Source organism: Phaseolus vulgaris, chromosome 3 (assembly GCF_051622355.1).
Source record: "Phaseolus vulgaris cultivar YP4 chromosome 3, ASM5162235v1, whole genome shotgun sequence".
Classification (NCBI taxonomy): domain Eukaryota; kingdom Viridiplantae; phylum Streptophyta; class Magnoliopsida; order Fabales; family Fabaceae; genus Phaseolus; species Phaseolus vulgaris.
Window position 1 is genome coordinate 37,643,920 of NC_143500.1, and position 26,773 is coordinate 37,670,692.

Here is a 26,773-nt window from a genome sequence, read left to right on the forward strand (position 1 = left end):
TTCATTGTCCACTATCTATTATTCACTTCGATGGATTTTAGTGCTGAAGAAATTATGAAACTTGATACACGAGCTCTTTTTTCATCAATGTACATCCGCGGGAAAGTAAGAAGTTCATTTCTTTTCTTCAATACCTACTTTTTTTATCAATGCATTTTATTGACTTTTATTTTTCATAATGGATAGAATGGTTATGTTGATCGTGCATTCGCTGTTGAGTTTCAATCAGAATTTTCTAAGGAGTGGACCCTCGCAGATAGTGCAGGGAACGTGCATAAAGTATATTATAATCAGGATATACTGTCTCCCCAGATATTGTATGGATGGTCGACTTTGAGTTCCATTTATGGCTTTAAAGGCGACCACTCTATACTCTTCCGTTACGCGGGTCAAAGTTGTTTCAAAATAACTGTTTTTATGGGAGAGATATGTGAAATTGGTGTTAATAGTTATTTGAAGGAAGTTCAAGGAAGGGAACCGCTGACCAAGGGTCCCTTTGAACATTTTTACATGGAGTTGTCTTCTTTTCAGATCAAAAGAAATTATGTGGTCATTTTAAGAATCTTTTATTTTAAATCTTTGTTTTATATTGTATTGCTTTTTTTTCAATATTGTCTCTCATGTTGTTGAAGGATTTGCGTGGTGGACTTGCGGAATATCTTCGGCAAACGAGATTCAAATACGTTACGCTACATGGACCAATACACGATGTTAAATGCAAAGTCCTAAGAGCAAGGTTTCCTTGCACAAACATCAAGCTTGGCAGGGGTTGGAAAGTTTTTTGCAGTCTTCATTCCTTCCGTGAAGATGATAAAATTATATTCGAATGTCATATGATGATGCCTCTTTCTGATATTAGGGTTCTACAAGTCAAGATATGTCACTACAAAAGACAGGCCACACTCTATAATTAGATTTGTTAATGTTTTGGGATACTACTTTCTGTTGTTTTGAAAGGATAAGAACTATTTACTTTTTGTTGTTTAGTTAACATTTTTACTTTTTATCTTTCCAAGTTGGTTTTAAGGTTTCTCTTTTTTTGGACACCAGAACAATTTATTGTTATTAATGTTTATGTTTATTTGGATTTTATTATGTTTAAACTTTATCTGATTTGTTTCATTTTTATTTGTTTGATGTTTTACTTTAAACTTTCATTCATTATCAGGCCTGTGTATAATGTGTTAGCATTGTTACATATGCTTAACACTAAAACAGTTGCAGTACATTAAACTCACAAAACTTTCATTATTTTTTACCTGTTATTTTTTTTTTAATATATTGTGGAATGATGATTTTTATTATATTGTTCATTATTAATTATTAAATCCTAAGATCGTTTTGAACTGTCTGGGCATACATTTTGACTTCTCTTATATTGTTTTTTAAATTTCCTTTTCTATCTATAAGCACTATTTCATTGTATTAATATTAATATTTGTCCATTTGTCATTATATATTTCATAGTTAATATATAAGAAGTTACAACATATCAGAAGTTACAATAGTATATTTTCATTTACTTCAATTGGAGGAAAAGTTCACTCTTCCGTAAATGATGGTTTTGGGCCTCCTCAATTTATTCTGCATGGACAAAACTATCATAGGATTGGAAGCTTACTACCTCACAGTGGAGAAATGCCCAAGTTCGCACAACTTTACATATATGATACACAAAATGAACTCTCAAACAGAGTATCTTACTTTGGGTATGTGTTACATTAGGTTAGTTTCTTTTCAGCAGATTCATTTATAAGATTATTTTGAATTAGTATTTATTTAAATTTTATTTAGGTCCAATTTCAAAGAGTTGAAGTTTGATAAATCATTTATTCAAGATCTTACCAAGATAATTGATGATAACAATGTTCTGGCAAAAAGTTTTAGAAGAGTCAAAGATTTTGTAAATTCTGATGTACATTCAGATTTTGGATTGAGGATATTTAGAAATCGTTCAAAAGATCCAAGGGTGTACAATACCCCTACAACTGATGAAATAGCAGCGTTAATTGTGGGTGATATGAGCAACATGGATGTAGGACGAGATATCATAGTGAAAATTTTTTTTGGACAATTGTTTAGGTTGCATGAGACACATACAACCTTCATCCCATTACAGTATCCTTTAATATTCCCCTTTGGAGAAGATGGTTATCAAGAAGATATTCCAGTACGTAATAGCAAAGAACGTAAAAGAAGTCGTATATCGTTAAGAGAATTCATTGCATTTAGAATTCAAGAAAGAAGTGTTGAGTTTGGAAATATAGTTCATTCACGTCGTCTGTTTCAACAATTCTTGGTTGATGCATATACTATGGTTGAATCTCAAAGATTGTCGTTCATAAGAGCAAACCAAAAAACAATACGTTGTGATATTCTCAACGGTGTACAAGAGGCAATGAATAGAGGATAAACAAATTCTTCTGCAGTTGGGAAGCGTATAGTTTTACCTGCATCATTCACAGGAGGAATGAGGTATATGTTCAACAATTGCCAAGATGCAATGGCAATTTGTAAAAGATTTGGATATCCTGATTTATTTATCACAATTACCTGCAACGTAAATTGGTCTGAAATACGTGAGTTTGTTACATCAAGAGGATTAACTGCTGCTGATAGGCCAGATGTAGTTTGCAGAGTATTCAAGATGAAATTAGATCAAATGATGGTTGACTTCAAAAAAGATGAATATTTTGGCAAAGTTAATGCAGGTAATGACATTAATCCATATTTTAAAATTATGTTCAAATTTTCTACATTATAATTCAATCAATTTCTATCTTATTATAGGTATGTACACTGTGGAATTTCAAAAAAGGGGTTTGCCTCATGCCCACATATTATTGTGGTTGGATGGAGAGAAAAAGTTAAGAACTCCAATAGACATTGATGGAGTGATTTCAGCAGAATTACCGCAGGCAAATTTATATCCTAAATTGTCAAAGGCAGTTGCAACGTACATGATACATGGGCCATGCGGAGCAGCTCGGTTTTCCTCACCTTGCATGATTAAAGGTAAATGTTCAAAATTTTACCCAAAGAAATTTAAATTGTTGACTACTATTGATGAGGATGGATATTCATGTTACAGACGTCGAGATAAAGGAATATTCATTCTTAAAAATGGAATTAAGTTAGACAATAGGAATGTTGTCTCACATAGCCCATTGCTACTACTGAGGTATCAGGCTCATGTTAACAAAAAAATATTGCAACAAATCAAATTCAATCAAGTATTTGTTTAAATATGTCAACAAAGGTCTAGATAGAGCAAATTTGAAAATTACTAATCCTCAGAAAGACTCTACTGAGACACCGGTTATAGATGAAATTAAACAGTATTATGATTGTAGATATATATCTCCCTGTGAAGTTGTTTGGAGAATACTTGCCTTTGACATTCATCATAGATGGCCTCCAGTTCAAAGGCTGACTTTTCATCTGTTATACAAGCAACCCATTCTATTTAAGGACAATGAAGATATTGATGAAATATTGCATACAAATGAACATAAAATAACAATGTTTTTAGCTTGGTTTGAAGCTAATAAAATCTATCCAGAGGGGAAAATTTTGACTTATTCTCAATACCCTAACCATTTTGTGTGGATGGCAGAACAAAGAGAATGGAAACCAAGGAAAAAGGGAGTTAGTATTGGAAGGCTAACATATACTCCTCCTTGCACAGAGGAATTATATTATCTCAGATTATTGTTGAATTTTAAAAAGGGTTGTTGTAATTATGATAACATCAGGACTATTAATGGTGTTATTTACAAAACTTATAAAGAGGTTTGCTATGCCATGGGGCTGTTGGCAGAGGATAAAGAATTTATTGATGCCATTATAGAGCCAACACCCTTGCTTCAGGAACTCAGTTGATAAGATTGTTTGTTACACTACTACTCATGAATACTATGTCTAGACCTGAGGAAGTTTGGAACAAAACTTGGAAATTGTTATCTGATGACATTGTATACAAAAAAAGGAAAGAGTTTAACCTACCAGGTATAACTTTCTGTTTTCTTCAAACATTATAACATATTATTTTGTTCAAAATATGAAATGTTGTTCTTTTGCTAGGTCTTACAATTGAAGATGATCAAATACAAAACCTTTGTCTTCTACAACTAGAAGAATTATTGATTTTTAATGGTAAATCTTTAAAAGACTTTAACAGTCTTTCACAACCTATTCATTCAGATTCTTTTATTTATGAGAATAGATTAATTATTGATGAATTAAATTATGACAAGATACAAATGTCTGAAATTCATTCTTCTCTTTTTCAATCTCTAATTGCGGAGCAACTGGTTGTGTATGAGAATATAATGACAGCAGTACTGTCACAAGTTGGAGGTTTTTTTTTCCTATACGGTTATGGTGGCACAGGAAAAACCTTTATGTGGAAAACTTTGTCTACTGCAATTAGATCAAAAGGGGTTGATTGTGTTAAATGTAGCTTTTAGCGGTATAGCTTCTTTGTTACTACCTGGAGGAAAAACAACTCATTCTACATTTTTCATTCCTTTGTTAATAAATGAACATTCAACCTGCAACATACCTCAAGGAAGTTTTCGGGCCAAATTGTTGATTGAAACTAATTTAATTATATGGGATGAAGCTCCAATGATGAATAGGTTCTGTTTTGAATCTCTGGATAGAACTCTAAGGGATATCATGAGGGTTGTAAGTGAAGAAAATGCCCTTAAACCTTTTGGTGGCAAAGTCATTGTCTTGGGAGGTGATTTTAGACAAATATTGCTTGTTGTAAAAAAGGGATCAAGATATGATATTGTGAAGGCAACAATGAACTACTCAGAATTGTGGAAACATTGCAAAGTCTTCAAACTTCCTGAAAATATGAGATTAAACAGTGAAAAATCAAAGCAAACTGCATTAGAAATAAAAGATTTTGTAGATTGGATACTTCACATTGGAGATGGTGATATGGAATTAAATGAGTTGGGACAAACAACTATTGAAATACCACAAGACATTCTAATTCTAAATGTTGAACAACCTTTATTGCACTTGGTTGAATTTGTTTATCCAGGGTACATATAGAATCTAAACTCTGATGCATTTTTTTGATGATGGTGCAATATTGTGTCCTACTACAGAATGTGTGGACCAAGTGATTGACTTCATTCTAACCTTAATCCCCAGAGAAGAAGTTACTTATTTAAGTTCAGACTCCCCTTGCCAATCTGAAGAACAAGAAAATGCTCAAGTTGAGTGGTTTACAACTGAATTTTTGAACAATATCAAATGTTCCGGAATTCTTAATCACAGTGTTAAATTAAAAGTAGGATTTCCAATAATGCTTCTAAGGAACATTGATCAAGCCAATGGACTTTGCAATGGAACCAGATTACAAGTAATTCACTTGGGGAAAAATGTGATTGCTGCCAAAGTTATTACTAGAACAAATATTGGTGATAACATATTAATTCCTATAATGAATTTGACTCCTTCTGACTCAGGCTTGCCTTTAAAGTTCCAGAGAAGACAATTCCCAATATCTTTGTGCTTTGCTATGACAATAAACAAAAGCCAAGGACAAACCCTTAATAAAGTTGGTTTATATTTACCACGTCTAGTGTTTACACATGGACAATTATATGTTGCTATTTCCAGAGTAAAATCCAAGAAAGGGTTGAAAATATTGATTTTGGATGATGATGGAAATACCACTAATTCAACTACTAATGTGGTTTACAGAGAAATATTTGAAAATATTGTTACAGCAATACTTATCAGTTATGAAAATTCTTTAATACAAAACTATTTTTATTTCTCATATTTTTCTTCTAATATATCTTCTAATATAGCAAAAGTAAACTAATATTTTTTTGGTATTTACAGGTTTCCTCTTAATTTCCATAGTAGATCTTTCATGACTATAATGCATTACAAAGAAAGGTATTAATCTATTTCTTCTTAATAAATTTCATAATTAAAATTGTGTAAAATTTTGTTTTGATGAATTTGTTTCTTCAGAGGTTTTTAATACAGGAACTCCATTGTAATTATTAAGAATGAAGGGGATATTTAGTACAGAAAATAGGAAGCTATTATACTTTACACAGGTTCTATATTATAATATTTTACACATGTGTTGTTACATAATTCTTCCTAAATAAAGTGATCAAACTTCAGTTGTATTCAGACAGGTATATGGTTCTTTGTTTACAAAAACAAGCAGCATAATCATCAAAAGTCCATAGAACTTTTGCTAATTAAATTTATTGTATCATATTATTTTATCTTATTTGTTTCATAACTATTAACTTCAGTAGTACATTTCTTTAAACTACTTAGACAAAAACCTATGACAGGTACAAAATCATTCTTATTCATTTTCAATATTTACATAATTCTATTAATTGTCCATTCTTTTATTGACATTTCTCTTTTATTTATTATTTTTTGCAATGATGCAATTAACATCAGATGCGAAATGAGATGTGTTGACATTGAATACAATATTGATCAACCCTCATATTATAGCACCTAAAGAAAAGCAACTATGTAGTCCATTTGTATTATTTTTAGTATGTTTAGTTCTCTTACTGAGTATATTTTCTGTTATAAAGCTTTGAATTTAAAAATACATCTTACTTCTTTTGTTATTAAATTTATTTACATTTCCCATGAAATTATTGTTGTCTGAATTGAGCCTTAAATACACTTGGCCACAAGTAATGAAGTTCATATTTATTCTATAATAGTATTTCCTATAATTAATGAGATATTGCATTATGTTACAATTTATTATGTGTCAAAAGTATTTATTTAATAATATGAAAACAGAATACAATGACTTACAATATTATGCATACATGTAGGTGTATACATTTAAGTTCTGGCTTGTTGTTTTTGAAACAATGTGTTTACCATTTTCTATGTGGTTAACATCTATAAAACAACTACATGAATATATGACTTATAAAATTATGAATATATGACTACCTCATGGATATTGTATCTAAAAGATTTTGTATGCTTTATATTTTGTAGCTACAAAACACCCCTTGCCAATTTGATGAACAAGAAAATGCTCAGGCTACAAAACACCCCTTGCCAATTTCAAAAAGAAAACGCTGAAGCACAGTTATTCACAACAAAACTTTACTATTTATGGAAAACTGTCTTCCCTTTTAAATTTGAGAAAACATCTATCTAAATATATTTATACATTGCTATGACAATAAATATAATACATTAGGTCAATTTTTTATTTTTATTTTTTTATGTATTCTTAATTGTTTACTAATAATTGAATAATTGATCGATTTGATTTTTCTTAATTCTTTACTAATACTTCAATAATTGATGTAATTTTGATTTATAATTTTAATTTACTTTAAAATAATTCTTAATTTTGATATATAGATTTATTATTATAATATTTTTATTTAAATAATAAATATTATAAATATTCCCGTGCATTGCACGGGTCCATATACTAGTAAGTACTACATTTAAAATCGTGTATGTAAGGATGGAGTAATTTGGTTTCAACACTACAAGTGATTTTAAGGAGAGATAAAATTTGAATATTTTGTTAGTTAAAGTTAAAAAAACTTATAAATAGAAAAATCTCTCGTAAGAATGCTATTAAAGGTAGAAGATAATTTATTCTTTAAATAAGAATATTATTAAAGAGGAGAAGATAATTTATCCATTGAATTTTGTTTAAAATAAGTTTTCATTTGTCTAATATTTAGGATGATTTCTTGTTGAATTGTTTGTATGTCTAGGTGCAAGTGCCTACATGTGAAGTTTAATAGAAAGAGATGAATCTATGTTAGTTTAACATTGTAATAATATTCTAGTTTGTTTGTAACCATGTTCGAGTCTAGGGGTGATTATGAATTTTTATTTTTCAAAATCTAATCTAGATCCATTTTAACTGGTTTTAATAGATTTAGATTTTTCAATTCAATTTAAATTTGATTAAATATAGATTAAAATCATAATATCAATTAGATTAACTTTGATCTGTGATCGACCTAATCGACTTGATCTAGGATCAATCCAACTTAATTTGACATGATTTTGACCCAATGTAGGCTAGATGTATCGGTCAAACACGAGTCCAACTTGACTTGGTCCACCGTGGATTGGTCTCTCTCGATCTCACCTAAGCTCAACTCAACATATACCTTGTTGGACTTAGCTTAATTTGGGTCCAACCTAACATAATTTCGATAAGCCCAACATAACTCAGTTAACCATGGGGTCGGTCGACTTAGCTTGAATTGGGAACATGCCAACTTAGCTCAACTTGACGTGGGATCGACCCAACTCAACTTGACATAGCCCCAACTTGATGTGAGTTTTTCACTTAGGTGAAAGTATATTATGTGATACACTCGCTCAAAAAAAGTAGACATGCTTAAGCGAAAGCTTCATTTGAGTCGCTTAAGTGAGAGTACTGTATGATACCCTCACTTAGAAAAAGCATATGTGCTCAAGCAAAGGCTTCATATGAGGCGCTTAAGTGAAAGTATCATTTGATACTCTTGCTTGGCAAAATTAGACATGCTCAAGCAAAGACTTTGTATGAGTCGCTTAAGGATGATACCCTTATTTGAGTAACAATAGATACGCTAAGTGGAAGTATCATCTAGATACTCCAATAAGTGTATCATTTGATACCCTTGCTTGATGGAACTACTTTTAGTTAAGTAAAAGAGTCGTTTGGTGTCTTTATTCAAGTGATTACTGTGATCTGTTTAAATGTACATGTATGTTAATATGTAGAATTTTTTGTGTGCTTGAAATGAATTATTGTCTTAATGGAAGTAAATCGTGATAAACACACATATATACATAAAATGGAATGTGTAAGGCTTGTTTCGTGTGAGACATGCTTTATAATGAATTATGATACATAAATATAAATGTATGCATGCGATGAAAATGTGAATGACATATTTATGCACGATGTTTTATTTGAATTCATGAATCTAGAACTATTCATGAATTTTGATTTGGTGTACAAAGATTCTCTAGTTTTATATTTTAACATAAATTCTTTAGTTTCACTGATGGTCTAAGTCATGTGGACTAGGATATTGAGTGGTGAAAAGTTAAAGGGAGGCTTATTGTATCGTCAGATCACATGTTAGAGTTTGAAAGGGTGAATTAAAACACATGTTGAAGTCTCAATAAGGATATACCTTAAACTCACCTTAATCCATGTAATTGAGGTTTGTAGGCCTGAGTTACTAAAATGAGTCAGATGTTAAATATATGGTGAAGAATGCTTAATATAAGTCTTCTAAAACACACTAGTAGATATTTTCTAAGAAATATTTTGTATATATAGATCCATGTGTGATCCAAGTGAATGTATATATATGTCCAGTTTGCTTCTAATAACGAAGTGATGAATTAGAATGGTTATCTCATGACTCTCTTTTTTAACAAAAATACATTATCATATATTGTAGTATAATATAATTTTTAATACCTTACTATTACATTGTGATAACTTGATATGAATATATTATTAAATAAACATATGTAGACTTTAAAGATGTGTCTTAAAAAATGTATGAATCAATATAGTAATTTTTGTCATTTATTCTCATGAAGAATCTCACATTTATACATATTTTTGTTAAGTTTAAATTGTTGTTCATATTAAGTCTATTAATCTTGTTATTTTTAGAAATTAGAGTGTGCATATTTATTATTTATTTTAAAATATATGTATGTACGTTTTTTAATATGTAATATCATATAAAATACTATATATCAAATTTGATAAAAATATAATTGATCATATTTTATTTTTCAAAAATATTAAATATATTTAAATTTAGTACAATTTATTTTGTTCATGTAATATTTCTACAAAACGTATAAATTTACAAATTATAATATAAAGAAAGTTATAATTATTTAAATTTTGAGTATTCCTTCTTTTATTTTGAATACTATGTAAACATTCAATCATTTTATAAATATTATTTTTAATTATATAATATGTTGAAGATTTAAACTGATTAATTTATTATGACATTAAATTTTATGTATATTTCATTATCTATAGTTTATTTATAACACTGATTCCAAAATTCTTGAATCTTCAATCTTTAGAGGAGTATAGACCTATTTCTTTAATCATATGCTTATACAAAATATTAACAAAAGTGTTATCTATAAGGATTAAGAAAGTCATTGAGATCGTCATAAACGTGTCACAATCGGCTTTCTTATTAAATAGAGAGTTATTAGACAGTATTCTTGTCGTAAACGAGGTTGTGGATGAACTAAAGAGAAAAAAGAGGAGTGGGGTAATTGTGAAGCTTCACTTCAAAAAAACGTCTAGAATTGGGAGTTCTTGTTCTATATGATGGGCAGATAAGGATTATGTGGGAAATGGATTTAGTGGATCAGAGTCCGTCTAAAGTCTAGAATCTGTTACTATCTCAGTTCTGGTAAATGGAAACCCAACAAAAGAATTCAAACCCTCTAGAGAACTAAGGCAGGGGGATCCCATTGCACCTTTCTTGTTCTTAATCGTGGCTCAAGACCTATTCGGTTTGGTAAATCAAGCAACCAGAAAAAATCTATTTTTGGGAATTAAAGTAGGAGACAATAACGTTGAGGTGAATGTACTCCAATTTGCTAATGACACCTTATTTGTCTGCGAATCAAGTATGCAAAATATTACGTTGTTAAGGCTATGCTAAGATGTTTTGAATTAGGTTCTAGCCTCAAAGTAAATTTCTACAAGAGTAAAATAGGTGCAATTGGTGTGGACAGGAACTTGGTCAACATGTACTCTAAAATCCTCAATTGCAGCATAATGGAATTATCATTTACCTATTTAGGCCTACCTGGAGGCGGTAACCCATCTAAATGTTCTTTTTGGGAGCCAGTGATATCAAAGATAAGAAAGAAACTTCCGGTTTGGAAAGGTAAATACTTATCCTTTGCGAGAAGAGCTTGCCTCATAAAATTCGTTATCAATGCCATACCATTATTTTTCTTGTCATTTTTTAAAGTGCCAATTTGGGTGTGCAAGGAATCACAAAGCTACATAGGAATTTCTTGTGGGGATGGGGTGCAGAAGGAAGGAAAATCGCTTGGTGTAGTTAGGAGAACATATGCAAACCAAAAGAGGAAGGTGACCTTGGTATTAGACGCATTGACCTTTTTAATAAGGCCCTCTTGGCAAAATGGTTATGAAAATTGAGGTCCCCTGAGGTTTAGGTTGGTCTGTGGAAGGATGTCTTAGAATCAAAGTATGGATTTTGGAGGACGTTAAACTTAAATACATCAACTCGAAATAAGTACAAATCTAGGTGGTGGAAGAATTTAACTAAAGTAAGCCTTTTTGATAAGGGAAATAGATGGTTCAAATCAAATCTAGTTTAACCGGTGGAGATGATTTTAAGTTTAAATTTTAAGAAGATGAGTGGTTAGACAATACCCAACTCAAAGAGAAATATCTTATAATTTATCTTTAAGACCATATCTTTAAAATATAGATATTAACTATTTTCAAAAATAAATTTATGTGGAACTAGCATTTCTAAAAACTAACCAGTAATCTTCAACCTTTCCGCGGAGATGGTCGTCAATTCAAACACGAAATACATTCTAATTCCCCCATTGTTGACAAGCTAGTGTTGAAATGGTTTGCAGAAAATAAAGATTTTTAAATAAAATCAAACGCGCTATAATTAGAATTTAGATATGACAAAGAAAAAAAATATAAAGACCGGACTTGGTGGATTGTCTTCTACTCGTGTCCACCCATTATAATAAATTATTCATTTTTTAAAAAATACCTTTTTTGTCTACCTTTTTTTTAAAATTTCAAAATGAACCTATTCATTTCTAAATTTAAATTTGATCAAATCAAATAATTTAATTTAAATTAAATAGTTTTGATTTATTCTACCTTTTTAAATAGTAAATAAACCTTAAAATATACAAAAATATTAAAAATATTAAACGTAAATATTCATTTCATTTAGTGATTACTAAAATAAGAATTTACGTAATATTATAATTCATTTTTTTTCAAACAATTATGCCACGGATTTCAATATTTTAAATTATAAACTATCTTGTTTTTAGTTTATTATATGGTTTGGCTAAATATATTTTACTAATTTTTTATCAAAACTTATTTTTTAATATAAAAAAAATTAAAAAGTGCAAATAGATTTAAGAATAATTAAAGATTAATATTTTAATTTTTGGAATAACAAAATATTATATAAATGGATATAATAAATTAATATAATAGTTTTGTAAATATTATTTATATGTCAATATGTAATATAACAAATTTTTGAAATAAATTTGCATTGATTCAGTTTGAGTTGAATTAGATTGATGTTTAAAATTTAGCCTAACACAATAAAAAAAATCATTTTTCCACTTTCATATTTTCTTTGACCTAGCTAAGTCCTCATAATTTTGTTGAGGGGATACTCTATAAAGAGACATTGGCAGCAGTCCCCACATCTTAACTACTCGTGACTTCTTGTCACAGTTTTATTAAAACGTAATTCTATATTTAAAAATAAAAATAAAAAAGAGAGTAAAATAATAATTAAATAATAAATAGTTAGTGATACTTTTAGATTATATAATATAAATAATATAATATAAATAACGGCGCGATTTTTTTTTATCGACAATAAAAAATAAATAAATTGGAACCACTTCAGGGGTGGTTCAACCCTTATACACGGTGTTCAAATACCGATTCCAGCCTAAAACCTCTGAAACTAACTAAAGCAACCTTGTCCTAAAAAAATTCAAGTGACTAACCTCATTCACTCCAAATGTTCTAAACACCAATCAGAAAAAGATAACGACACTAACCGAAAATTTGTAGAGACCCAAGTCCACACCTTTACCTGCACCAGAGCAAAAACTTCAAACACATAAGCCACTCCACTTTTGAAAATTATGTTATTTTTGTGTTTCCATATCTCGCTAACCACCCCCACCCAGATTGTGTTCCAAACAGTATTAACCATCTCTGAAGAAAAACTCATCCTAAACTGATCAAAGTTAAACTTCGGTTCATTGTGAGCCACAAACAAAACCCCAAGCCATCTATAGTCAATATATATATATATATATATATATATAGAGAGAGAGAGAGAGAGAGAGAGAGAGAGAGAGGGGGGGAGAGATTAAACACTATATAATGGCGTGTCGGTGTCGGATATGTTGGGTACGAAGTCAAGATCAATTGGGTTGGACTGACTAGACACCATGTTTAGTGAGTGAGCTTAATCATTGTACACAGTTGAAGCGCAGATGAACATTGTTCTGTGGCTTTAAGTGGGAGATTGTTGGGTATGAAGCCAGGACCAATTTGGTTGGACTGACTAGACACATGTTTAGTGAGTGGGCTTAATCATTGTGTCCCTTTTATAATCTCTATTTAAAGAGATCATTGTACTTGTAATTGATGTGCAAGAGGATAAAATGAAAACCTAATAGTTGCCCGTGTGGATGTAGGTTGCAGTTGGCGACCGAACCACGTTAAATCTTGTGTTGTTTATTTTCTGCAATTGATTCGTGATTGTGTGTTGCTTCCGTGTGCGTTTTTCCCATCTAGTGGTATCAAGTGCTTTGGTTCGTTTACACACTAGAGATCCGATTAGCAGAATTAATCGACGAGACATGAAAATTGTGGCTGCAGTAGCGTCCCAAAGTTAGGGTTTCGTAGAGGCGGAAATAACGTCCCAAATGTAGGGTTTCGCAAGGCCTGCAGTAGCGTCCCAAAGTCAGGGTTTCGCAGAGTTGGCAACAACATCCTAAAGCTAGGGTTTCGTAGGGGCATCCCAAAGCTAGGGTTTCGCAAGGGCGGTAACGACATCCCAAAGTTAGGGTTGCATGTGCGTTATGTAGGTGTGCTGGTCTGAGATGTCACGAAGTGCAGTGCGACGACAGTGACCAACGACGATGGTGGTGCAAAGCGCGAACAGCGGCGGTGTGCGTCCTGGCAGTTGCGGTCCAGTGCAGCGGAGCGCCAGTGCAATAAGGACTGCAACCAGGTTTGTTGGTGACTGATTTAGGGTGGTGTAATTTTTGTGGTCTTGATTTTTTTTTTTTAAAGATTGCCAAGATTTGAAATTAGTTGTACCGAGTATCTCGACTAGTCGTTTGAGATGACAGAAAACGGGAAGTTCCGAATTGAAAATTCGATGGCACAAATTTCAGTTAGTGGAAAATGCAAATTGAGGATTTGCGAGTTCAGTTACTGAGCACATCAATATGATCTTAGCCAGACTTACGTCAATGGGCATTAAGTTCGATGATGAAGTTCAAGCTTTACTACTGCTATTGTCTTTGCCTGACAGTTGGTCCGGAACAGTTACAACAGTTACCAGTTCAGTGGGATCTGATGGATTCACTTTTGAGAAGATTCGTGATCTCATTCTTGGCAAGGATGTCCAAAGTAGGAGTTCTGAGAATTCTCTAGTGAATCGTTATATGTCATCATAGGTAAGAAAAATATCAGAGATAGTGGGAGCAAGAACAAAAGAAGGAGTCAGTCAAAGACTCGGGATTATTCAAGTGTAACATGTTGGAACTGCAAGGAGGTGGGGCATTTCAGAAATCTATGCCCTAATCATAAATAAGTCAACATTGCAGAAGACTTCGTGGACGAGGACTGTTTAGTCTGTTGCGCGGATAACAGTGTGGATTCCTGGGTCATGGATAGAATTTAGTTATTGGAGACTTTGGAAAGGTAAGACTAGCAAACAAAAAATCTCTTAAGGTTACGGCCATGGGTGACATAGTGTTGAAGACACTAGTTGGTTTATGGACTTTGAAGGATGTTAGAGTTGTTCCAAGCTTGAGGAAAACTTTGATTTCTGTTAGGCAGTTGGACGAACAGGGACATGAAGTGAAGTTTGGAAATCAACAGTGGAAGGTCGTCAAGGGAAACCTTGTCATGGCCTGCGGAAGAAAGAGAGGTTAGTTGTATATGGTCGGATTACCATGTCTGAGGGAGTGACCATCCCAATTCAGAAGATAAACAAAGTCCGGTTCACAGAATCTCGTGGGCAGAAGAGGGTTGTCTTTACAAGAGAGAAACTCAGAGCCACATGTCAGATTCAGGATGAACGAGCATGGAAAGGTTCAGGTAGACCAGTCAGAGGTACTTGTGGCAGTGGGAGCACAGGTTCTGCTTCAGCTGAGGTTCCTAGATGACAGTGGGTTAGGAGAACCAGTATTCCAATGGTTTAAACTTCTCCAAAAAATTTCTTGTTGAATAAGGAGAGTGTTTGTTCTCAGGTTGTTCCAGGATCCGGCAGTTCCTGTAAGTGGGAGACGGTAGGAACAGAGAACGGTTAAGTGACTGACGTGTTGAAACTCATGGGAGTTTTAACGAAGTCTTCAAAATGATTAAGAAGGCTTGTGGCAACTAGAGGTGAAACATTGAGTTCCGTCGACAAATTACAGAAGTACATGTACACAGTTGAAGTGCAGGTGAACATTGTTTCGTGATTTCAAGTGGGAGATTATTGGGTATGAAGTCAAGACCAATTAGGTTGGGCTGACTAGACACCATGTTTAGTGAGTGAGCTTAATCACTGTACACAGTTGAAGCACAGGTGAACATTGTTCCGTGGCTTCAAGTGGGAGATTGTTGGGTATGAAAGCAGAACCAATTGGGTTAAGCTGACTAGACACATGTTTAGTGAGTGGGCTTAATCATTGTGTCCCTTTTATAATCTCTATTTAAAGAGATCATTGTACTTGCAATTGGTGTGCAACAGGATAGAATGAAAACCTAAAAGTTGACCGTGTGGATGTAGGTTGCAGTTGGCGACCGAACCACGTTAAATCTTGTGTTGTTTATTTTTTGCAGCTGATTCGTGATTGTGTGTTGCTTCCACGTGCGTTTTTCCCATCAGGATACTCATATCGGACACCGACACTTGTATGACACTTGTAAGATACGTATCCGTGAAGTGTCCAATTTAAAAAGTATTTGTTGAATTTCTAACCATTCTAGTACGATTCTAACACAATTTTAAAAAGAGAAAATACATTAATTTTCTAAAAACTCAAATTTATGAGGACCGAACAAATTCATTAAGTTAACCGTTATTAACTCACACTCACACCGATTGAAGTAAAACACTTGTGCAATTATTTGAAAGCAAAGACAACCGAATCTATTCATCAACAAAAGGTGGAGGTCACACCCCGGCCTCAAGGGAGTAAAAAGAACGAGTCTAAAAAACCTAAAGCCTAAGCTCTAGTCCTGAACATCCTCGCTCGGGGCAGGTTGGTCGGCGCTCTGCAGATGTTGGACCTCGTCCGCTAAGACTAGTCAACCATTGAAGAGCTCCATCTCTTAGTCAAATTGACCAAAGGGTGGAGGCCCACCATACAACACCTCGGCCTGACGGAAGGCCAAGTCAAAGCTCTGAGTTATCAAGACCATGGTGTCCTCCATGGTCTTCAACACCTCAGCCTTCGCCGCCTCCTTCCATTGGCGTTGAGAAACGACCTCCCGTTTCAGCAACACTCCTTTGTGCTCGGCCTCCTCTAGCGCCTTGCGCAGCCGAGCGATCTCAGCCGCCTTCTCCACCTCAGCCAACCGAGCCGCACCTAGCTCGAGCTCTGCAGCCTACGAACACAGCTTTTTTTTGTACGCCGTGTTCGCATCGAAGGCCTGCTTCAGGTTGCTGGACACCTCCTGAAGTTGGTGTTTGAGGCGCGACAGATCCTCAATGCGCCGTCTGTGAGCTTCGGCCCCTCGACGGGTCGGTATCAGGCCGTGACAGATCATCTCAACGCCGCTGTCAAGTATATCATCCTCGGGAATCGACCCGATAAGCTCTTTGAGGCCGGGGGGCAAACTAAAGTTCATTGCCTTGGTGAAGCACTTGTCACCCCCCAGCAACGTCAGGGACGACTCTTGGGTAGCTGCCACAGGTACGACAACCGTTGTTGGAATGGGACGGTTGAAATCGTCGGTCGGTGGCGACCCAACACGAGTCACTGTTTAGCTTGGAGGGGGGTCGACATCTCCTAGGGTGCCCGAAAGGTACGGGCGGTGTTGCCTCCATCCCTAGCCCTCTTCTTGGGGTTCTTTGATGATGAACTCGCTCAGGTGGCGGTCTCAGCAGGAGGGGCCCCGGTCCCGGCAGCCCCCCTTTTCTCATTCAACTTGTTCTTAAACACAGTCAGCATACCGACCGCTTGCGATATCTCCCTCTTAGCAATTACTGAAACAAAAACAACACGTTAGCCAAAACAATAAAACGAACAACCAAATGACTAGATATATAGAACATGCCCTCGAAGGCCGCCGCACGATCAATCTCTGTATACAAAGACATCAACGGCCGAGCGGGAAGCTTCTTCGAAAGGCTATCGAACAAAGCGAAAACCTCCCGCTCGCTTTCGCTTGGACTGATCGGGCGTGACCAATCCTTTATCTTCGTAGGATTCCTCGTCCAAAACAGGGGGAACCTAAACTGACTGACCTCGTCAAAGAAGTAGCGCGTGCCCACCAGCTCCACAAACACCTCAAAGAACTTCTCTTTAAAGTTCTTATAGAAGACCGTGAAAGCCTTGAACAACACACTACCCGAACGACTGACCAAGGAATGTCAACCAACCATATCAGAAGGGTGAGAGACATAGAAATGCAAGAAACAAGTAGAAAGAGGACGCACCCCGAACGTCCGACATACCACGTGAAAAGCCTGCATGAATGCCCACGTATTGGGGTGCAACTGACTCGGCGCCACGTTGAGCGCCTGAAGGACACCCACCGTGAACGTGTCAAAAGGAAGAGACACGTGTAAATCTGAAAACAAACAATTATACATAAAGAAGAAAGGAGGTTCGGTAGATGACCGTTCCATATATACGCCGTTGTCTAGCGAACAAGGGTTGAACGACATCAAGGAGTCCTCGTCCGAAGCCTTCAAAACTGGAACCTTGCCAAGAAACTCAACCATCGAGGCATCCGTGTGAAACACGGACACGATCTCACATACAATGGGGTCCACCTAAGATGGAGCCCCATGAGTGTGCGGTCGCTCAGACGAGCTAGACCGGTCTGACGCGTTACCAGCGTCATCACTGTTGGGTTTAATAGTGCCAAAGTTCAAGAGGGGGGGGGGGGGGTGAATTGACCTTTTAAAACTTCTTCGCAGAAACAATGTTTAACCCAGTTTTATAGAAAATAAATCGATTTATGTGAAAATGAACAGATTTATTTCAGCACTGTTTTTCTGTTTGAAACGCTTTTAATACAGCAAAGCTAATCACAAGACTATGCAGTGAGGATTTCCAGCAGCACACACACAGATATCAGTTTTGAAAAACAGTGAAACACAAAAAACAGCAAGCTTCAATTTCAAGCAAGTGATTAAGGTTCAATTGATAACATGCTAGTTAATTGAGTGACCTTTGCAAACAAGCTGTTCCAGTGACTTTTAACAGACAATGAGTGTTCTTCTTGATGTCAAGAAATTTTCCAGAAATTAAGAACAATGAATCACAGAACAACAAGCTTCAACTTTAAGCAGTTTGTTTAAGGTTCAATTAATAGCATTTACAGTTTCTTGAGCATCCTATCACAGTCAATCTGTTCCAATGGTTTTAGCAGATTATATATGTTCTTATCAGATTCAAACACCTTTTCCAGAAATCAAGAACAGTATGCACAGTGCCCAGAAAGAACAGATTTATTTTCAATTGAACAGATTTATTTCTTTGCTGTTTTATCAATTATGCAGAAACGAAATTGCAGAGTGAGGGAGAGAATGAACACCAACAATTATACTGGTTCACTCAACCTGAGCTACATCCAGTCTTCACCAACAACAGGTGGAATTCACTAACACACTGTACAACCCAGTACAATTCCCACTGTTCTTGAAACCTACAAGAACTTAGGTACTCTTGCTGAAAAAACCTATTTCAGCATACACACACACCCACTCTTCAAGAACACCTATCAAGAAGAGGGTTCAACCAAACTATTACAAGAAAGAGATGTGAAACGACTACACCTGATTGAGGATACACAGATCTGCCTTAAACCAGTAGGCAAGATTGCTAGAACAGTAGCTGCACCTCAAACCAAGCTTTTGGAACCAAACCAAGAACAAGCACTTTTTGATTTTTGAAATCTTTGAAGAACAAATGCTAATCCTTGAAAACACTTAACTCTCTGCTGTCAAAACTTGTTTTTGCAAATGTATGAACTGTTTGAATCGTTATTAAACTCAGAAACAAGTTTGCATTTTATAGAAAGCCAGCTTATAACAGAATTTTGAAAAACAGTTAAAGCTGTTATAAAATGAACAGATTGAAAATAAAATGAACTGATTTATTTTCAAAAGCAGTTAGAGAATCTGTTAAGTGAGGAGACTTAGTCAACCATTCTGGTGCTGAGATAAAACTAAAAAACGTTTAAGTATGATATGGCACCAGAGGCAAAAAAGAATCTATTCATTTACAGATGAACAGATTTATTTTTCAAAACGAAAACAGAGGAAGTTTAACTATTTGAAACTCAGTCGTTTTGAAAAGAAGAAGACTTAGTCAAAATACCTGATGCACAAAATCCAATTTTTACAAGACTTTAGCCAAGGCATCAGTGAAGAAAATGAATCTGTTTATTTAGAAAAGAACAGATTTATTTTTATGCAGTAAAACGTGTTTTTGTGTAAAACATGTGAAAAACAGTTTTAGAAAACTTAAGCTTGTTCTTATCACATGGCCAGTGGTTATGAGGTGATTTACTCAGCAAAAAGCTACTCTTAGACAACCTCTAAGCACTAACTAAGACATACTTAAAGCAAAGCGCAAATACATGAAAAGAACATAAATGTCTTCATCAAACACAACATACAAGTCTTCATCAAACACAATCTTGAAGGGGCAGCAACCATCTTCAACAATCACCCCTCACTTCCTCTACCTGTGGGGCAACGGTCTGAATTGCCCCGACCAATATGACCTTGTCGGAAGAGGAAGTGGAAGAAGAAAAAGATGAGGAAGACTTAGAAGACGAATAGGAAGGGGGTTCAGGAAGAGAAGACCGAGCGGGAGAAGAGGAAGAAGTGGGACGCGAGCAGGTAGACATGACTAACCTTGATATGGACGAAGAACGCAACAAGGATCGCTCGGATTCGTACAGGTGTCGGAACTCAATGAATATCAGAACGTGTGAAAGGTCACTGTTCCCAGCCCCTATTTATAACCCGAAGATGTCTCGGAATTCCAAGCGTCACAAAATCTCAACCGTTAGATCTGTCTGATCCAACGACCCACATCGTTTGGCGCCCAAAACCCCCCTCATATATACACGTCATGTCATCCGCTTAGCCGCCGTTTCCAGTCACTTCACCTATCATTACGCCACCGACCGGATCCCACCTCTCAGACTTTTCGGCTGTACCAGCTCTCGAGCCTGGGGGGCAACTGTACTGGTACGACCGGACGACTCACTGAGTCGGCCAACACTCGGACCAAGTCACCGCCTAAGCAATGCCGACGCGGCCACGTGACCGACTGACCCTTAACGTTTAGTCAAGGATTGACCAAGTCAGCAGAATTAATCTGTAATTAAGGGTTGTTTAGCGCAACCCTAAACACAAACCAATTCCCTAATCCGGCCCACTAATGAAGGCCCATTAAGGTAATATAAATAACACACATTTCAAGGAGAAAGGTACGTCATTATCTACAGTACTTTGACACCCGAGTGCTAACACTCCGACTGACTTGAGCGTTGGAGTGCCTTTCGCAGGTACCCTCCCCGCCTGTGGAGCCAGACGAGAGAAAGAAAGACGTAACAGGGAGCTCGGAGCATTGTAGGCCGACCGAAAGTGGAAGCTGAAGCAATCGTTCTCTAAGTCTCAAACCCGTTTGAGAACAATTAAAATCATACATTTACAACTTATATTTTTATACAATTACTATTACAAAATAGACTTTAAACCTAACTCAATCCCATAAAACCGGCTCATGAGGTTAAGGTTTGCACCTACTTATATACAATGAAAGACTCTAATCTCTAAATCATTGTGCGATCTCCAACAATTACATTACAACTCTTAGTATTATTATTTTATTTTAATATTTTTTATATCATTTAATTGTTTGTTATTTCATCTCAAAAGACGGTATTGGCTTTAATGGTTTTAATTGTAACTCTATTTCTATTCATTTAGAAAGTGACACTCAACTGTTTTTTTATTGATTTCGTTTGGTTGACTTAGTCTATAAGGTTGAAGTCTTCTTAACCGACAAGAGCAAGACACATCTTAACAATGAAAAACTGACAACTGTCTTTTCTCGAAATTGCCTAACATCTGTATCCCATCTATAGCCGAGCCATATGTACACTTTCAATATTTTTTTGTTTATTTTTTTTCATTTCGTGCTGAATATTCCATATCAAACGAAATACTCTTATTCCTTAACAGGCATTCTGTATATTAAATTTTAAAGGAATAAATATCAAATAAAAGATAAAATATTTGAAGTTATAAAAAAACAATTGATTGAAAACAAAAATATATTATCATGTTTTTAACTGGCACCGACTTATATTGTAATTTAATTTATCTGTAATAGTTTAAATATTTTGTGAATCCATTATTGGCAACTAAATAAGCATTCCCCAATGGGCTAAAACTTCATAAAGAGGAAGGAAGGAGTGAATAACACCATATTGTTGTTGTTGTGATGATTAAAAGCACTAGCTAGAATTTACTATACAATGAAGGGTAATTGCTTTTTATCTATTTTCTATTGTTTTTTAATTGATTTGCTTGTGCTACAACAGGCAGCAACTGGAAATGGATCAAATGCTAGATTGAAGAATGGAGAGATAAAGTTAAGAGTAAGGGTACCCATGAGAGATGGTTTCCCCCAATTTGTGAATGTAGTTTGGGACCCTTCTCAACAAAACTACACCGTTTCTGGATATTGCATGGATGTTTTCTATGCCGTTGTAACCCGCTTACCCTTCAATGTTTCTCTACATATTGTACCTTTTGTTGTTGAATCAAACCAGGTTTCTAGAAGACGCCATGCAATTCTAAAACAAATGTCGACAGAGGTTAGTAAATTTTATCTTATACATGTTTTTTGCATTTAAGAAAAAAATAAAGCCAGAAAATCTGACACTGAACTGCTTTTTTCTTTGCTTAAAAATATGACAAAAAAGAGCGAAGTTGTGGTAGGAGATTTAACGATCCGGGCCAACCGTTCAAACTACGTAGATTTCACGGTGCCATATACTGGATCGGGAGTTAAAATGGTAGTACCAGTTCAACATGGGAGGGATCAAAACATGTGGACTTTTGTCAAACCCTTCAGTTGGGATCTTTGGTTGAGAATAATCATCATCTCTACCTTCATAGGGCTTGCCATACTCATCATGGAAAGAAATGTAAGCGCGCTGCCTAATCAAGAGGGTTCTCCAAATCAGAAAAAGCTTTGCCCTGCAACCATCTTATTGTTTCCAATCTCACAAGCCATTCTTCCTGAAAGTAATTACATATGCTGTTGATTCATGTTTTAACTTTATATAGTTTTTATATATGTGATTAATTAGTAGTTGGTTTCAAAATTTTGAATTTTCAGAACAAGTAGTGGTAAAAAGCTGGTCAAGATTTGTGCTGATGGTTTGGCTTCTGTTGGCGTTGGTCCTCATGCAAAGTTACACTGCCAACTTGACTTCTATATTGACCTTGGATAAACTGCGACCCAGTTTTCAGAACGTTAATGATCTAAGGAGAGGGGGTTATTACGTTGGATACCAGTCTGGGTCTTATGTTTACGATGTTCTGATTGACCAATTTAAGTTTGACCCGTCCAAACTAAGGCCATATAGCAACATTGCTGAGTACTATGATGCTCTAAAGCTTGGAAGCAAAAATGGGGGTGTTGCAGCTATATTCGATGAAGTGCCCTACCTTAAACTCTACCTTAAAGAATACGGATCCAATTATATTTTGGCTGGCCCCGAATATAGAAATGCTGGGTTTGGTTTTGTAAGTCTCTCTTCTCTAACTCTCATTCTTGTACAAGCTTGTGTTTCGGTTCTTTTTCTTTAATTTTGTTTTATTTGTTGTTGTAAAACTAAGACTAAACAATACATGTACAAGGCTTTACAGTTTTAGCATATATTTTGCTTGTTCTATTTACGAGCTACTCTACACATACATATAATGCATAAGTCATAACTAATTCGTCTATGAAAATCTGACTCTGTGTTTCTTGGGTGAAGTAATTTAGTTAAACTTGAAGTTAGTCAAATGTGAATTATATATACATATATCATATAATGAGTGCATTTATCGTATAGTTTTATTATAAAACAAGTTGTTCAGCAACATCTTCTTCAATTTCTGATATATATATATATATATATATATATATATATATATATATATATATATATCATATGAGTGCATTTATTGTATATAAATTATGTTATTTCCAGGCATTCCCTTTAAACTCCAATCTCACGGCTTACTTTTCGAGAGGCATCCTGAATGTGATTGAAAGTGGAATAATGAATGAGATCGAGGAAAAATATTTTGGAAAGAATGAGATTGGAGGAGAAGACTCGTCTGCGGAAATATCTTCTGCTCCTCTCAGTCTCAGCTTTCATAGCTTCGCGGGGCTTTTCATTATTGCTGGGATTTCTACTTTGTTAGCGTTGTTGATTTCAGAAAGATTTATTTGCCAAAGACTCATTTTGACGGCTAAAGCATTCACTCAGAGGTATGTCCCCCATTTTTCCAATCCAGTTCAAGATTCAACTCACGGAACAGTGGCTTAAGACCTTGTCAAAGATACATTCCTTATTTACATACGGAGATGATATATATATATATATATACATATATACATATACATATATATATGTATACATATACATATATATACATATACATATATACATATACATATATACATATATATACATATATATATATATATATATATATATATATATATATTATGGGAAACATACGTATCATTCTGTCTTGCATTACTAATAAAATTGAAACTGAACATTTGTTACATGCTATATTAAATTGGGAAAGAATCCATGGTTGAAGATAGATAAAATAGAATGTATGGTTAATTTGTAAAAATTGAGATAAAACAGTCTCTATGTAAGTATAACATTTATATTATTGTATTTAATTGATAAGTAAAATAGATACATAAAAAATGCATTTCAAAGGGGATATACTATCATTAAGTCTAATATGGTGTGAACCCCGCTAATATATTTTTGGTTTTATTTCAAATATTTATATAAAATTATATTTTTCATTTTCTTCTAAACCTTCTAATTTTTAATAATAATATTTTTTGTGTGATAATATTCTTATATTAACCGATACATTAAACATTGAGGAACTAAACCAAAAACAAAAAAGTATAAAAAAATATAGGATAAATTATTTATAATTTATAAAAGAAGTCAATGAGAAATAAAATTGAAAAGATAGCATACATTCTTTCATCAATCGTACTCAAAATCAAACTCATAAAATATGTTATTAATTAATATTACTATCCAACTGAAATTAAAAATATTTATATTAATAGTGTGTAGAAGTCATCTATATATCATAACATAGGATATATTAAAGGATTAAACTAGTACAAGCAAAGCTACAAAAACAATATTACACTAGATACAACCTTTGATATCGTCATAAATTCAAGAGTAACAAGTCCAAACAGAACACAACTAACACGACTAACACAAGTAGGGACGATAGCGACAATTTTATCACTTTTGATTTGTTAGTTTAGCCTTAAAAACATTCCCTATTATTTAAACATATTCTTCTGTGAAGTCGTTATAGGGTTCTCTTTCTATATGTGGGAGAAATACCTCACTATCCTATGCCATACCAAAACTCACAATATTCGGCACCATAATAAATAAATTATAATATTTGATAAGATACTCAAATAAAACAGCTTTAAAGATGATTATATTTCAATACAATAAAATTGACTTCCAACAACCAGAGAAAGCATATATAGGCCAATCAAGATATATATAAACAAATATAGTAAATGTTACATAGAATTTCACAGTTAAAAGATGCGGTAGAGAGGAGTATTTGGGATCACAGGAATGTGGTAGTATTCAAGCAAGGTGTGGTAGATGCAGAAGAAATTTTCCAGCAAGCACAAATAAAATCATGGCAATGGTTGAAGTATAAGGCAGATCCATTCAACTACTCCTTAGTGGATTGGGTGTTGAACCCTTTGTGTTGCATAAAAAGTTACAAATAACAGGACCTGTAAGGGTACGTAAGCGTAGAAGTGGGAAGTGCAAAGAAACCGGAAGAAAAGGGAAGGAGCCTGTGTAAGTAAAGGCAAAAGATTACGGACACGGTGAAGCTATGTAGAGATGTGGGTTTGGGTCTGTTGAAACCGCTAGTAGGTTAGATGCTGTGAAGGGGTTGCTGTGGTAGGTTCAATCCTGCAGAACAAACACTGCAGTGTTGGTGTCATTGGTGCCAAGAAGGGGTTCCCCCTGAAGGGTACCCGAGAGAAAAGGTGGTATTGTGGCTGTGTTGACTTGTATTAGCCAAGGAGCCTGAAGGAAGTGTTAAGCTGGAAAGTCCGCTGGTCTAATACGCTGGTGTGGATTAGTGGTTGTGGAGATCTACGCTGGTGTTGACAACACGTAGATGGATTGTAAAGGGGGCCAGCAAAGAATTATGCAGGGAAATGTAAAATAAGAGAAGGGATGTGGGACGATTTTTGAGAGTCCGCTGAAGGATTTGGCAGGGCTCGGCCAAATCACGAAAGTATTAATTAGAGAAGCTATTGGAAGGTCGATGCAGCTAAGTGGTGTTGCTACCAATCAGGTTAAGGCAGGCTGGCAAATATATGAAGGTGAGGAAATACAACGAATAAGAATGTGGTTAAGTGTCTTAGCTGGATATCAAGGATGATCCCTGGGAACGTAGGGGTAGTGCTGTGAAGGTTAGGACTAGCTGTTGGTGGCAGCTAGGTTCTGGTACACGATCCTGAAGCACTCCCAGTGCAGTAAATTTTTTTTCTGTTAAGTCCAAACCAGGTTGATGCTAGAGGCTGCTGACGTGCTCTGTTGAGGTAACTAGTTGGTGCGGAGGCTTGATTCTTGGGTGATCAGTAGTACATTGGGGTTGGTTAATAGCATGGAGTACAGTTCCGGGCTGTTGAAGTGTTGGTGCCAAGACCCCAACTGATGCTGCTGACAAGGTGTCCTGAAGGCATTGTGGTTGCTACTTGTCAAGTAAGTAGCTATGTAGGAGCAAATTAATGATCATGATATGAAGCAAGAAGGAAGAAGAAAGACGCCACGGAGCTGTCAGGCAGCAGAGGAAGGGGTTCTCCATGAGTATTTGGTTGGTCTGAAGATGCAGCATGATCTGTCTATTTGCAAAAGATCAAGTACTCCTTGGGTTGGGTCTCCTAAGGTTTAAGTTCTCTAGGTTAATCTCTTTACAGGTTGTTTTGGTGAGTGTTTTATCTTGGAGTGTCTATGTATAAGGGTTGAGACACCCCTTAAGTGTCTCATTCTATTCTATTAATTTATTGCTGATAAAAAAAAAAAAAAATTGCAAGAAATAACTCTTATTTCAGCTATAAGGGACTGCTTAGTGTATTCTTGTTTTTAGTTACAGGGATAACTCTCAAATACGAGAAATTGCTTGGAGTAACTTACAAAGCGATTTTGCACAATATGCTTTAC

General features: G+C 34.9%; 1 protein-coding gene and 1 pseudogene across 1 annotated transcript; both read left to right on the plus strand.

The window, feature by feature from the left end:
- The first annotated feature begins 30 nt into the window (after nt 1-30).
- Nucleotides 31-5,903, plus strand: LOC137805599 (uncharacterized; annotated as a pseudogene).
- Nucleotides 5,904-21,680: 15,777 nt separating this feature from the next.
- On the plus strand, nt 21,681-23,871 carry LOC137807374 (glutamate receptor 2.8). Its single transcript, XM_068607989.2, has 4 exons — nt 21,681-22,108; nt 22,217-22,541; nt 22,636-23,045; nt 23,498-23,871. The coding sequence occupies exons 1-4, from the start codon at nt 21,767-21,769 to the stop codon at nt 23,837-23,839; spliced, it is 1,419 nt and encodes a 472-aa protein (XP_068464090.1). The 5' UTR covers nt 21,681-21,766; the 3' UTR covers nt 23,840-23,871.
- The last annotated feature ends 2,902 nt before the right edge of the window (nt 23,872-26,773 follow it).